Source organism: Neopelma chrysocephalum, unplaced genomic scaffold (assembly GCF_003984885.1).
Source record: "Neopelma chrysocephalum unplaced genomic scaffold, ASM398488v2 Primary Assembly neopelma1_141, whole genome shotgun sequence".
Classification (NCBI taxonomy): domain Eukaryota; kingdom Metazoa; phylum Chordata; class Aves; order Passeriformes; family Pipridae; genus Neopelma; species Neopelma chrysocephalum.
This window is the reverse complement of record NW_020897803.1, coordinates 943,741-958,735: the sequence shown is the minus strand read 5'-3', so window position 1 is coordinate 958,735 and position 14,995 is coordinate 943,741. Positions and strand designations below refer to the sequence as shown.

At 43.8% G+C, this 14,995-nt stretch overlaps 1 protein-coding gene across 2 annotated transcripts in view; it reads left to right on the top strand.

The window, feature by feature from the left end:
• The window catches only part of FCHSD2 (FCH and double SH3 domains 2), a 110,570-nt gene that overhangs the window by 18,904 nt on the left and 76,671 nt on the right, over positions 1-14,995 (top strand). For both annotated transcript variants that reach the window (XM_027699771.1, XM_027699772.1), the window contains exon 3: positions 7,157-7,202. In XM_027699771.1, the coding sequence (XP_027555572.1) occupies positions 7,157-7,202 (46 nt within the window). The remainder of the gene's footprint in view (positions 1-7,156; positions 7,203-14,995) is intronic.

The following is a 14,995-nucleotide window of genomic DNA, read 5'->3' as shown; positions in this document are numbered from 1 at the left end:
GACATTATTGCTGGTATTATTGCCGTTGTTTAAGAGGCCAGAATTCCCTCTGTAAGGCCACTTAACCCACTGCCACCATCCTTTTGTCCCGTTTTGCAGTAGATGTCACTTGGAAGTGGACCAGCCCTGTGCTGTGGGTGTGAGGGAAAGAGGGGTCGTTCCTTCTCATGCTTTTCCTTTTTCCCTACTGATGCCAGGTCAGAACTTTATGGAAAGCTGGAAAAACACGGAGAACTACTCAGTTCTCTGCAGATAATAGTGTGGAATCACCAAGCTGGTGGGGATTTTTGAGATGCTCCAGGCAGGGAATGGTGGGAACGGTTCTCTTGCTGTATCCCAGGCAGCATTTGATGTGTTGGGAGGAGTTTGGCTTGGAAAAAGGAAAGCCAGTCTTTTGTGTGATGGTGTGAACTCCCCAACCTGCAAAAACCTTGGAATTTGAAGCTGTGGGTACTTTGTGACAAGGGGGAAGGGATTTGAACTAAAAGGAGTAGGTTTAGGTTAGATTTTAGGAGGAGGTTCTTCCCTGGGAGGGTGGTGAGGCCCTGGAATGGATTTCCCAGAGAAGCTGTGGCTGCTCCATCCCTGGAAGTGCCCAAGGTAACCTGCTCTAGTGGAAGGTGTCCTTGCCCATGGGAGGGGGGTGGAACTGGCTGATCCTTAAGGTCCCTTCCCACCCCAACCATTCTGTGATTCTATAAATCACATTCCAAATTTGAATACCCCGGGTTGTTGCACTCTGGCTGCTGCTCTGCTTTCTGCAGCCTGGGTATGAATAACTTGCATAAAATCAGGGTTTTTCTGGAAAATAATTCACCCTTCAGACCCTCAGAATTTTCTGCAGCTCTTTGAAAACGTTCAGTCAACAGGAAACCACGGAGAGGAGCCTGATAGAGGCAGTGCCTGAGAGCCTTGTCATGGGGAATAATTTCTGTAGATTAATTACTGCTCCAGGTATGTTGTCTTTGTCTCTGCTGGACACGGGGAGGGAATATTAATCTGCTTAGGTGGTGTTCCTGGAGTCCCTCATTAGGAATGGAGCTGCTGCTGTGTTATCTTATCTCAGCATTTATTGCCAACCCCTGCCCTGAGCGGAGCCACGGGGATGATTTATGTTGCCTCAAGTACTTGTGGATTCAGTTGTGCCTTTGTTAGTGACACACCTGTCCTCAAATTAAAAACAAAGCCCTTGTTCCGTTGTGCATTGATCCATTGGGCTGCATTTTTCATCTTGCTGGGGAAAGTGGGAGGAGAATCCAGATAAAAGTACTGAATTAAACCAAACAAGAACGTTGGCATTCCTTAGGAAATCCTGTTTTCCTGCAAAGGGGGGGAAACATTTTCGCCCCTCTCCCTCCTCCCAAGTGTTTCAGGTTTGCTTCTCGTTTTATTTTGTAGTGGCAGCTGGAATTCCAAAGGGTGTTTTAATTCAGTATCTGGTTTACCCCAGTCCATCAGCTCAGCCTTGCCCTGGGACTCCCTCACTCCCCTCCCTGTGGGATGGGGAGGAGAATCGGATGGGTGAGAGTGGGAGAACTCGTGGATTGAGAGAAAAACAGTTGAATAGGTAAAGCAAAGTAAAGAATTCATTCCTCACTTCCCCTGGGCAGGCAGAGCCTCAGCCATTCCCAGGAAAGCCAGGATCCATCAGGTGTAATGGAGAAGGACATTGAGGGGCTGGAGTGTGTCCAGGGAAGGGAACGGAGCTGGGGAAGGGGCTGGAGCAGCAGGAGCAGCTGAGGGAGCTGGGGGGGCTCAGCCTGGAGCAAAGGAGGCTCAGGGGGGACCTTCTGGCTCTGCAACCCCCTGACAGGAGGGGGGAGCCGGGGGGGGGTCGGGCTCTGCTCCTAGGGAGAAGGGACAGGAGGAGAGGGAACGGCCTCCAGCTGTGCCAGGGGAGGGTCAGGTTGGACATCAGGAGGAATTTCTTGCTGGAAAGGGTGGTCAGGCACTGGAAGGGGCTGCCCAGGGAGGTTTGGAGTCCCCATCCCTGGAGGTGTCCAAGGAAGGACTGAAGGTGGCACTCAGTGCTCTGGGCTGGGGGACAAGGTGGGCGTGGGGCACAGGGGGCACTCCGTGGGCTGGGAGGGCTTTTCCAACCTCAGTGATCCTATGATTCTGTGACTTGGGAAGACAAATGCCATCGCTCCAAACATTCCCCCTTCCTTCTTCCCCCAGCTTTCACTGCTGAGCGTGATGCCACGTGGTCTGGGATGTCCCTGGGTCAGCTGGGCTCAGCTGCCCTGGGTGTCTCCACTCTTAACTTCTTGTGCACTCTCAACCGCTCACTGGTGGGAAGTGGCTGCCCAGAGCATCTGTGGCTGCCCCATCCCTGGAAGCGTCCAAGGCCAGGTTGGACAGGGGACTTGGAGCACCCTGGGCTAGTGGAAGGTGTCCCTGCCCACGGCAGGGCGTGGAACTAATGATCTTTAGGGTCCCTTCCAACCCAGGCCTGTGGTTCCGTGGTGTGAGGAGCAGAGAAGGCTTTGTGAGCTGGGCAAGCCCTGCTCAGCAATAACAAACCATCCCTGAGTTGTCTCTGCCCTGAACTTTGTGTTCCCAGCACAAATCCCAGCCCGGCCACTGTGCAGAACATTAACTCTGTCCCAGCCAAACCCACGCTGAGCTGGGATCAAATGTGCCTGGAAATGCGGGTGCACTGCAGGGTTTGAGCTTATTCACACTCCAGAGGTGCAGGGAGATGGTCCAGTCATCTTTGAAGGCTCGTGGTAATCAGGGAGCTTCCTGATGGCTGGAGAAAGGTGAATTCCATACCCGTTTCTGCTCGGCTTTCCCTTGCTTCCTGGGAATGTTACGGAGCAAAACCTCCCAGAAACCGTTTTCAAGGCTTCTTTCCCAAGAAGTCGTTTATTGGAGGGGCAGGAAGGTGATTTGGAGCAGCCAAGGGTGAATTGGGCCTGATTGCCTTCTGGGAAAGCTGGGAATGTGGGCAGGGAGAACACGTTGTACGTGTTACCTTTGACACAGTGTCCTGGAGCACCTTTGTGGCCACGTCAGGGACACGGGGACTGATAAAGGGGTGGAAAATTGGCCGGAATTCCCCGTTGGAAGCGGTGGGGAGCAGTGCTGCAAAGTCCAGCTGGGTGTCCCTCAGAGGTCTGTGCTGGATCCACGCCTCCAGGAAGGACATGGATCGTGAAAAATCAATATATTAACATTAAAATATACGTTAGTGGTTTATAAAACAGTCTTATATTTGTCCAGTTGGACAAATCTCAAGATGAAAGTCACACCTTGCAGAGTAAAACCAGTTAAACCCAGTGACACCCCGAAAATCAGAAAGGGAATTAGGTGCTGTATGAAAATTTAACTCCATGTAGAGCTGTGCAAAAATGGAAACACACACCCCATGGCCATGGTGGGATGGAGCTCTGGGCAGGTTAAGGAGTGTTAAATTTGGGGAGCAGGTTGATGTGCTGTGTCCAGAGTGACCTTTTGGGTGACAGGGGCTGGCACAGCCTCGGGAAGGTCAACAAAGGCAAATGCCAAGTCCTGCCCAGGATCACTCCAGCCTTGAGCCAGGCTGGGAATGTCAGTGCCATGGTGGACAGGAATATTGGAAGTGGGTGTTGTTCCCCAGCAGGGTTGGTGCTCGTGCATTGGGATCTGTTTTTCCCTTGCTTCCAAGAAATAAATTCCATCTCATCACTGGAAAAGAGCACCTGAGATCTGCCCGTTCAGGGAGGCAGGAATTGATATTTAAGGCTGGATTTTAACTTCCCGTGGGCAGGTTTTGTTTCAGAGGTAGTTTGGGGTTTTCTGGGGGGGGCTCAGCCCGTGTTCCTGCACATCTTCCCTGGGACAGAGGTGGCAGTGAGATTTTTCAGGAGTGATTTTTGTCCCTGGGACAAAAGGAACCAAACCAGCTGTGGCAATTCCACCTTGATACTCAACAGTGGCTTTGGAGCTTTGTGGGGTTGCTCCCCTTTTTATTTTCCTTCTCTTTTTTTCTTAAACCAGAGCAGTTTTCATGTTTTTAATGGAAAATTCTGTGTACTTTCACCTCAGTGAATCAGGGTAGTGTTAGCTTGGACATGATTTCACGCTGAGCATTTGTGCTCCAAGTTGTAAAGTCATAATTTTCCACTGGCATATGTTGTAACTGTCGGGAATTATCCTTGAGCTGCCTTCTGGGAAGCTAGGAATTTTTGGACATTTCAAAATTCCCTGATTCACCTCTTTGAGTGTTTAAAAGTGACTCAATCCACCGACCAGTAGCAACGTGTTTTAGTATTTTACTAAGAATTTTGGATGGGGTGAATTCGCTTTTAACCAAATTTTGAAATTGCCTTAATAACTCGTGATAGTGAAAGAAGGGAAAATGTTTTATTCCTTCAAGTTTTTGGGGGGTTTTTTTGCATTCCTTTTCTCATTGTATCAGGGCTTTATGGATCTGCATCACCTGACGTGGCTTTCCCTTGCTGACAGTTCACAAAGCAAAGAGAAAATGCTGTTTTGATTATAAAACAAAGAGAAAATAATGTTTTGATTCAGTAGCCTCTATTAAAAGGATTTAAAAAAAGCCTTTTGGGGAGTCACCATCCCCGTGCAGCGTGTGAATATTAATTTTCCCCTGCTCCTTTTCATCACCTCCCAGGCACTGAAAGGGTCAACTCTGCTGCTCCCAGTTGTGCTGAGCTGGGAAATCCAGGCTTTGTAAAGCTGAGCACGTTGTTTTAGCCGTGCTTTTGTTAGACAGAGCTCAGGGGCTCTCGGGTCAAGGTCAGAAAAAGGTGTGTTCCTTCAGTCCAACCTTCTTTTTGGACGTTTCAGGTACTAATTTGTGCTTTTTTCCTGGTGCTTTTTTTCGTGGAAGTCGGAAGGATTTTCCAATGGTGTTAAAATTTGCCAAACAATTTATCTGAAAGTTCATAACCAAAGAGATGTATTAACCCCAACTGCTCGTGCTGGGTGAGCTGGACCAATTTGGCAGTTAATCAGTTTTTTTTTTGGACCTTTATCATGATCTTGTTCCAAATGTGTTGAATTTGGCTTTAAATGGAAATACATTCACTGATGCAAATTTAGCCCCTTCTTTTATTCAAGAGCCCTGGCCATGGGGTGTGTGTTTCCATTTTTGCATAGCTCTACGTGGAGTTAAATTTTCATACAGCATCTGATTCCCTTTCTGATTTTCGGGGTGTCACTGGGTTTAACTGGTTTTACAGTGCAAGGTGTGACTTTCATCTTGAGATTTGTCCAGCTGGACAAATATAAGACTGTTTTATAAATCACTAACGTATATTTTAATGTTAATATATTGATTTTTCACGAAGGATGGCCAGCCCAAGACATCCAGGCACTAGTTTCTCCTGTTTCTCTGTTGGAAAACTCCTTGAAGTCTCATTGTCCCCTGACCTGACTCCTCCTTCACATTGTTATGCTGATTTAAAGGAAAATAGAAAAAGATCCCTCAATATTTCAGAGCACCTGTTGTGTTAAATTGACCTGGGTGATTTAAATACAGTCTTAAAAACTTACCAGTAACAGTTAGAGAACATTTTATTACCTTATAAACCCAATTGTTTTCATGGGATGAATGGATTCAAAATTCCATCTTGAATGACAGTAAAGAACATCCCAGCTTTGCACGATAAATCAAGATATACACACGTGGAATTTGCTCCCTGATGCATTTATTAGTCAGCCTTTTCTTTTCCCCTGCTCAAAAAGAGTTTTCTCCTGGGAAATTTGGCTGCTCCAGGCTATGATTTTTTGTCCTGTTTTGTAATATATTTATAGTTGTTGTAGAAGGATTCCTGGATAAACTTTCCCTAGGATAAAACCAGCTTTGTATTCCCTGTACTTAAACCATTTTGTTCATTCATCTAAACATAGATCCAACACAAATTTAGGTATGCTGTAAATTGTGTAAATTGAATTATGTGCTGTCTTGCCCACTTTTTCTGTAAACCCCCTACTTAAAATACAAAAATTTAAAATGTCAAATATTTCTGCTTGAAGGATGTGCTGCTGTACAATCCATGCTCTTCATCTGAAGCTCATGGTCGATCCCAGTCCAAGATTTCGGGCAGTTTTGGGAGTAAATCTGATTCTAGGGCTGGTCGAATGCTTTTGTTTCAGTTCCCTGGTGTAAAACTTTTCCTGGAGGAGTTTTTTAGGGATATCTCAGGCTTTCCAGCGTTGTTATGCCATCAGTTTAAGTGGAATTTGGTTCAGATGTGGGAGAAAACCTCAGGTAAAATACACATTTCATATCCAGGTTGGGTGTAAACTGAATATCCTGAAAATTTACCTCTGATTCCACATTCTCTGCTGCAGTTACCTGGGAATTGGAGAATAAGGAGTTCCCAGATTTAGGTTCCAAAGGCAGCAGCTTGTTTTCTTTCACCTTTTCAACACTGATGGGCACATTTCAGTTGTTCCTTGTAGTTCTTCGTGTGGTTCTTTATCATTTTGGTTGAAAACCAAGTTCTTTTAAAAGGATATTTTGGGTTCTGGGTGTTTCCTAAACCGAGATTTGAAACAGGAGATCCTAAAAGAAACTGTTTTATAATATTAGGTGGAATACTTTGAATACTTTAGAAAATAATACATTATTATTATTATTATTATTATTATTATTATTATTATATAATTTATTATTTAATTATTGTTATTAAATTTTTTAATTTATTATTTATTTATTTAATAATTTATTATTCATATGGAGGTGTTCCATGGGTCAGTCACAGCCCTTGGTACCCACTGAGCTACACGGGGGGGGGATTTGGGAAGTTTAATCCTTGGAGCTGGAATGTGGCCAGATCTTCTGGGAAGAATTTTAAACAATCACGATGCTTTTAGGTTTTTTATTTTACATCCCATTGGGAAAAGTGAGCCTGGAACACCCATCAGAATGTGGATATTCCTCATGGTGAGATGGAGGAGAAAGAACCTGTCCAGAATTCCTTATTAGAGGACGTTCCTGAGGAATATTTTTTTTTTAATTGATGTGCCACCAGAATTACTGTGCAACTAATTTAAATATAATTAGATTTTCCTTTTGCTCACGGCATAGCCCGAAGCTTGGTAGTTTCTAGTGTAGCTTGGAGAAAATAATTGAAGGAAATTGAATTTGTGGTGTGTTGGTTTACGTATTAATGGATTTTTTTTTTCCCCCCTCCTCTTTCAGAGCCTTCAGTCAGAAAAGAGCTGCAATTGAGAAGGAATATGCACAGGTAGGTTCTGGAAGCATTTTAATGATTGTGGTGTTTTTCTGTTTGGGTAATTTGTTCATCAGCAAATTTCCACAGTGTTTTTTAATTTATCTTTTCCATAAGTTAGATCCTGTGAAAATACTGAGGTTCCTAATCAGTTTGGGCTGTGCAGGACTTGGGCCCATTCTGGGGTTCCATGGACAGTTTGACTCAAAATTCTTGGGCCCAGAAGACGTTTCTAACATTTTTTTTTTTTTTTCCCCCGGTTGTTACAAAGTCAGTCAACTCTTGGTGGTGTTTTCTCAGAATTCAGTGTGAAACCTGAGTAAAAAAGTAAAATCAGGTCAATTAGAGGGAGAGGAAATGTGTTCTGGCACACTGGCTCCAAAATAAATTTACATTCACATTCCTCAGTGGGAGCAGCTTCTCATTCAGCTGAAATAAAAGCAGATTTGGCCTCCTGCTCGTGATAGGGAGTGGAATGAATTTTGATTTGTTGGGGAGAAAAGAGGCAGGATTGATTTTTTTATTTTTATTTTTTGTTTTGTTTCTCCCTGGTTTCAAAATTAAAAAGCATCTAATAAGGGGCAGCCGCCTGTTTAATTTACAGGAAAGGCTCTTGGAGCTGAAGATTAAAAAGACATTAATTTATTTTCGAATAGATTAAAGGTGGAATAAAATCTGAGCTGGGGGGAGCTCAGTATCCAATAAATACAACTGGAGATGTGCCTGATGGTGGAATTGGTGTTGGGGCAGTGAAAGGAGGGAGATGGGGGAACACAGCCTGGCACTGGGCTGGGTCTAAGGGGAGTTTTAGGATGTTAAAAATCCTTTTAGTGCTGCATCACCCACAAAGTAATGGAGCAAACGTGTTCTGGGGGCTGGATTTTCTGGCAGGAAAGAGGATTTTTTAGGGCTGGTTTTTCTGCCCCAAACTCGGCCGAAAACGCTTTGTAAATCCAAGTAAATTTGTGCTGAATTTAATCCACCCGCTGATGACATTCTGTAAATTATTGGTGCTCCAGTTTTTCATTGGACATGAATTTATGTTGGAATATATCCATTCCATGGGCAGGTGAACTTGATTTGATGAAATATAGGGGATTTTTCAGTGGCAGGATCAATACCTGCCTCCTGCAACCGGGCTCCAAAGCAGGTATTCACTGATCTTCGTATTGATGGAGAGAATTTAAATTCACTTTTAATTCACGTCTCGGTGAGACACCGGGAATGTCTTTTACATGCAGAGACACCACAGTCGCTGCATTTAGGGAATAGTCGTGATAAGTTGGAAAAATAATTATGTTCTCAGCTTTGGAAGGCTCAGGCTTAACAAGTGAGGCTTTCAGCTCCTTGGATTTAAAACATCCCCCCCCCAGCTTTCCAGCAATGCAGCTGCATCGTTTGAGAGCCGCTGAATGGCTGCTGGGATGAATGAGGGCTTGTGGGATCGCTTCCTTGGATCGCTGAGGAGCTCCAGGACAATGTGGGATGGTTCTTCCAGGGCCTCTAAAAAGGATTTTTCTGTTCTGGAGGTGGTGGTAATAAAACTGCCCGTGAAGCCTTTTTTTTTGGGGAGACAAGTTGTGCACAAAAAGAAGTGGCTTTCATCGATAACGGGATATTCCTTTAAAACCAGCGATAAAAAGGGAGCTGGAAATTCTCAGTCAAACCTTTTCACAGGTTTCTAGCCAAATGCCTTCAGGAATTTAGGATATTCTTGGTTTTGGCAGGTTAAAAGGAGTGGAAGGGGCGGACAGGGGAAAAATAAGTTTCCCAGAACTGCGAGCTTCGCTGTTTTTTCCAACAAAATTGTATCTCGGTGCCCCGCACGTGGGTGCCAAGTTCCCAAACACAGAGGGGCTTTTGTTGGGAGCAGGAGAACCTGTCCAAAGGCAAGGGAAACACCAGGTCAGTGTTTAGAACTTCCCCCTAATTACATGGGAAGTGCTGGGAATGGATGGTAGGAATTACAGGACCTGTGTTTAAATTTCCCTGTGTCTTGTTTGGTCGGGGAGTTCCTTTTACAGGGTGTTTTTCACCTTGTTGTACCTGTTGCCACCCAAGTTTTTGTTGCTTATTGTCTGTCCCCAGTGGGTTCTTTCCTGGATTTTTGAGGCTGGAATAAATGGGAGGAATATCCAGTGTATCCCTGGACCTGCAGCTCTGCACTTTTCTGGATCAGTTGGGACTCTGGGCTTGGCTCTTCCACTTGTGTTTTCAATGCTGCATTATTTAATACACAATTAAAGGCTCACCTTAATACTCCCAACCAAGTGCTCTCGTTTCCCACTAGCAGCATGCCTGGTAATAGCATTTAAATTGCAATTTTATATTGTTATTATGAGCTGTTCTCCGTGATTAATGAGCTGGAATCAGAGGCTGAGAATCCTTGTTTGGGTGAAAGAACAGCTTATTGAAGGTGTGCTTTTGCTGCTACCCACCAAAAAACTGCTTTACCCAGCGTGTTAATAAGTAAAATGTTGGGTTTGGGGGATTTTTTTTTGAGATCATAATTCCATCTGCGCTGTACATATCATTATTTTATATTTTTTATTGGAGAGACCAGTCTTTTCCTCTTGGTGTTGAGTGCTGGGAACACACAGATGACCTTCCTTGTCATCTTTGCTTGATGTTTCATTATCATTGTTTCGGAGCAAAACGTGATTCCAGGCAATCAACCCCTTGGAATTTACAAATAACCTCCTCATTTCCCTGCACGTTAATGAGTTTTTAACTGTAGAACTTCAACTTAAAGGCATTGACGGCGTGGAAAAAAGGTGTGAAAGTCCATTCCATGAGCTGCTGCCTTTGAAATGAGGCTCGTGGAGAAGTTTCTGTTCGGGTTTTTTTAAAAAAGGCAATAATTATTAGGATTTTTTTTTCCTCCTCTCTGTGTTTTCTGGAGGTTAAATTAGCGCTGAGGAGACGTGGGTGCTCAGGAAAAGCAATTATCTTATCTGGGATCAGAGAGAGTGGCCTCGGTGTTGATTGCTGTGGCAGTGAGAAACTTAATACATTTAAAACGTTTTAAAACGGGGAGAAAAGAAAAGGGAGGGGAGTTTCCATCCCCCACATTCCCTGTGTGGATGCCGGGACTGGAGTACAGCGATGGCAATGATCAGGAGGAGCCTGAAAATTAAGATTAAAGTGATGGCAGAGGGTCAGAGCAGAGGGGGAACAAGAGGAAAGGTGGATTTAAGCAGATTTAATATGATCACCTTCACCTGTTTTCCTCACCAGCCTTGAAAAACCCACTTATTTCCACCCATCGAAATCTGTACCTGGATATTTTCCATAAAATTGCAACATTCCTACAGCAATTTTTGTGTCTAGATAACATGTGTATGTATACACTTCATATATAAAGCACTTATTTCATAAATACAAATAATATATAATTTCTTTTATGGATCTAACCAACATTTATGACCTGCAGTGCCCGAATATACTGGTTTTCTAGTGTTAAAAATCAAAAATAGAAGCTGATTATTTCTTTTACCCACACCCTGACAGGATGTTTCACTTCACATCCAGTGGCCTTTTTAGCAATTTTGCAGTGGATTAAAATTGTAAGGGTTAAAATAAGAGATTTCTCCCCCCTGTGTCTTATTCCCTGGTGCTGTGGCTCATTTTTGTTTCAAATTAATTGATTTGTCATTATCCTGTGGAGACTGGAAAGGTGATGATATTTCCCTAATTAGGGATTAGCGAAATTGGGGGAATTTTAGCCAAATATAAGTCTCTGATAGGACAGAAACAAGACTAAACTCTTGCAAATACACTGATTTATTGCTGCATTAACCACGAGAGCAGGAGGACGGGGGGCACTTGGAACAGGAACAGCTGGGAAACTTGGGAATGGTGCTGGAGAGCTCTGGAAATAGAACCCTCAGCATGGAAAACATTCCCCTGGGTGGATTCAGAAATCCCATGTGGCCAAAGCTTGGCAAACACAGCCTGGCAACAGGCTCTGAGGGGAAAAGGTGTCAGGATGTGTGTCCAGGTCTCTTCCCTCTGGGGAGCATCAGGAAAAATCCTTGAGGTGCTTGCCCTGAAAACCCAACAAGCAGCTTTTTAGTAGTTACTTCTGTTAGGGTTTTTTTAATTTTCTTTTTATCTTTTCCCTATTTTTTCCTTTTTCTATTTTTCCTATTTTCCCCTTTTTAATTTTTTTTTTCCAATTTTTCATTTTTTTCCCATTTTTTTCAATTTTACCTATTTTTTTTTTTCCTGTGCCTAAAGGGTCTCCAGGAGAGCTGGAGAGGGACTTGGGACAAGGGATGGAGGGACAGGACACAGGGAATGGCTTCCCACTGCCAGAGGGCAGGGTTAGATGGGATAATAGGATATTGGGAAGGAATTCTTCCCTGGGAGGGTGGGGAGGCCCTGGACTGGATTTCCCAGAGAAGCTGTGGCTGCCCCTGGATCCCTGGAAGTGTCCAAGGCCAGGTTGGAGCAACCTGGGACAGTGGGAGGTGTCTCTGCCCATGGCAGGGGGTGGAACTGGACAAGCTTCAAGGTCCCTTCCAACCCAAACCATTCCGTGATTCTACGACTCAATTTAGGATATTTCTTTGGGATAATTACTGGTGTTCTGTGAATTATTGTTTTGGATTCACTGGGAGAGGAAAACCTGTGTTTCAACCTGAGTTACGAAGAAGTGTTTAATGAGTAACCCCTGCAAGATTTTTTGTTCCTTGTGCTGTTCCTGAAAAATCTCACCTGTTTGGTGTGGAATGTGTGGATTCCTGTGATTTCAGACACACCTGGAGCCTGGACTGTTCTGTTAGTTTGTCTGAAATCTCAGCAGGACGGATTTTTCTGTGTTTTGGGAGAGGATTCATCCCCTTCCCGGTCCCTGCCTGACATCAGATCATGCATATTGATGTCCTGGCTGGGTCCTTTGAGCCCTGATGGGGCATAATCACCCCAACTCACTGGCTCCAGAAAGGAAACACCTGCCTGGTGCTACCTTTGGATTCTATTCCCCATTCACAGCACCAGGATAACCCGTGAGGGGGGGAAGAAAATGAAGTGGAAGGGCTCTGTAGCTATTCAGGCCATTCTTCCCAACAAAGCATGGAAATCAGTGGCCGTGAAGGCCACAAAGAGGGATCTGCTCCATCTCATCAACGGTTGGGAACACTATTGTGGATTTTACAATAACTTGTAGAGACAAGTTTGACAAATCAGGTGTTATAATGGGATTATTGGTACCATTCTGCACTTGTCACACTTCAAGCTCGTGGTGCACGTTCCCCTTTTTCCCCCCAAACAAGAAGCTCTTTAGAATTCTCAATATTAAATGTCCCTTTAACATTTAATATAATATACTTTGGGTGGAACAAAGGCTGGGGGTCCATGGGTGACATTCCCAACAATATTATCGTTGACCTTCTCTTTTTATGGAGATTTTGCATTCAGTCCTTCGTGTACTTTTTCCATCTCCAAGAAACACATGGCAGCACTTAGAGCAAGGGTGGGGGAAAAAAAAGTCAGATATCTGATTGAGGTCTTGTCTCACTGGCTGCTCTGTTAAAAGAAAAATTAAAATGTCCTCTACTGCAATATTAGTCCATTGAAAAAGAATTTTTAAAGGCAGCCTTTTAAAAATGCCAAGCTATCTGCTCCACTTTTTATGGAATTCTTTCGGTTAAAATAATATTTCCCTAAGAACAGAGGAGGACTGTCAGCTTCTATTTTCAGTGAAAACATCGAGTTCCTTATGAAGGGGTTGCTAAGCTTGGATTTACGCTGTTCCTACAAAGAAAGCCCTTCATGAAGAAACTCCATGTTTTGCTGAACTGATGCAAGCAACTTTCTCTTAGGCTGCTTTTAGCCCTTATTTTTCTTTCCGATTACTGCGCTCCCAAGCATCCACTGCCTGGAATTCGGATCCTTGGAAGTGGTTCTGCCTTCAGATGAAAAGCTTTTCTTCTTCGGAGCTGCTCCTTTTTTGCTTGGCCTTTCGGTTCTGGTGAAATCAGGATCTCTCAGCCTGCGGAGTTATCCAGGAGTTATCCCTGCTGTAGTTTTTGTGTGTGTTTGGAATTTTTTTGGGCTGTTTCAGCGTTTCATCTCTTCTCTAACACGTTCAACCCAAACAGCTGTCCTTCCCAAGAGCTGCTTTTCTCCTCCCCGTGATTTAAGGGGGCAGGAAAGTCACAACTCAAGGCTTTAAAAATAAACCCAGTGGAAACTTGGAGTAGCTGAGTCATAACTCCGAGCCACCAATACCCTGTGGAGTCTTTTCCACGTCTTTTTGGGGTTCCTTTTTCATGTGTGTCTTTTCTTATGTCTTGTCTCGGGTATCCAAGAGGAAGACTTTTATTTCCTAGTTTTCTGTACCTCATATGCATCTCATATTCATCTTGGAGTTCTTTGGGTGGAAGAGATTCCTGGAGGTCACCTCTTCCCAACCTCCTGGGCTAACTGGAGCTCAGTGAGGTTGGTGAGGTTCCTTTTAACTTGGAAAATCTTGGAGCGTGTTGATTCCCAGACTGCATCCCTTGGGAAGAATGTGTTTTCATTCTCATGGCTGTTTGACAGCCCAGGTCCTGCCTGAACCACCTCCTTGGCTGTTTGTGCCTCTCTGTTTTCCCGGTTCCCTGGGAATGGCCGTGCCTTGTTCTTCTCCTGCCCTTGCTTCCAGCTTTTGGGATGGTACCAGTTCCTCAGGAGTGAGGGAAATGCATCCTGGTTTGCAACCACTGCTGGAAATGGCTCTGGATGTGTGTTGGGTGCTGTTTGTTTGGGTTATTTTTAACTCTCCAGAGCTTTTAGGTAAGAAGGCAAATATTTGGTGGATGAGCATCACCCATCATCCATTCCTCAGATTTTCTGGCAGGCCATAAACAACTCCAAATCCATTTGTCTCAACTTTCTTTTGCTTTCTATTTGCACTTTCTCTTGCTCTTTTTTGGAGCCATTACTTAAAAAAAACTTTGTATTCCAGCATAACTCTGCTTCTTCACCTAATAAGCACCTTCTCTGTTACAACCGAAATCAGGGAAAACCAGCAATCACTGCTTTGCCTGAGAACGGTACTGAGATGTAATTAAAAAGAAAACTATGGTTTAAAAAAGTAATCCTTACAGTAAAAAAGGTGTGTGTAGGGCTTCATTCTTCACTGAGTTCAGTTGGTTAATTCAGCTGATTACATTTTCTGCAGTTCACGTAGTTCAGCTGGTTTTCAAACGTTGGGCACACAGAGGGAATTTGTGAGAGTTTTTACTCCTTTCCTCTGCAGGACTTTTAAAAAAAATAAATGTGTGATTGCACCTTCTGCACAGTAACTACAGTGGTTGGGGTTATGTGTGACTGTGTTTTAGGTAGTGACATTTCTGAGAAGTTATTCTTCTTTTCACATTTCTCAGATCATGTTACCTTAATTTTAACTGTTGAAAAAGTCTCCACTTGTTAAATTTAAAAAAAAAAAAGGCAAAGCTCGTTTTATTCACTGTTCAGTAATTAAAATTAAAATACATAATTTGTGTGTACACTCTAAAAGTGCTTGAATGTAGTTTTGCAGGAGCAGCCTGTCATCCTTTCCATTCCAGATGGAATCCTTTTCCATTCTGATCCCAGGGATCCAGCTTTCGTGCCTGACATTGGGGAATTTATTAGATGGATATAATATAAACTGGGCAGAGCTTCTTGGCCACTGAAGCTGTTTGTCTTAGAGGATTATTTTAAAGGTCCAGTAGATGTGTTCTAAAAACTACACTCCCTTCTTCCTCTTTCCAACCTTGGAAGTTTTGCTTTGAGACCTGGATAAACCAGGATGTGTTGACAGCTCGAAGAAGGAAAAA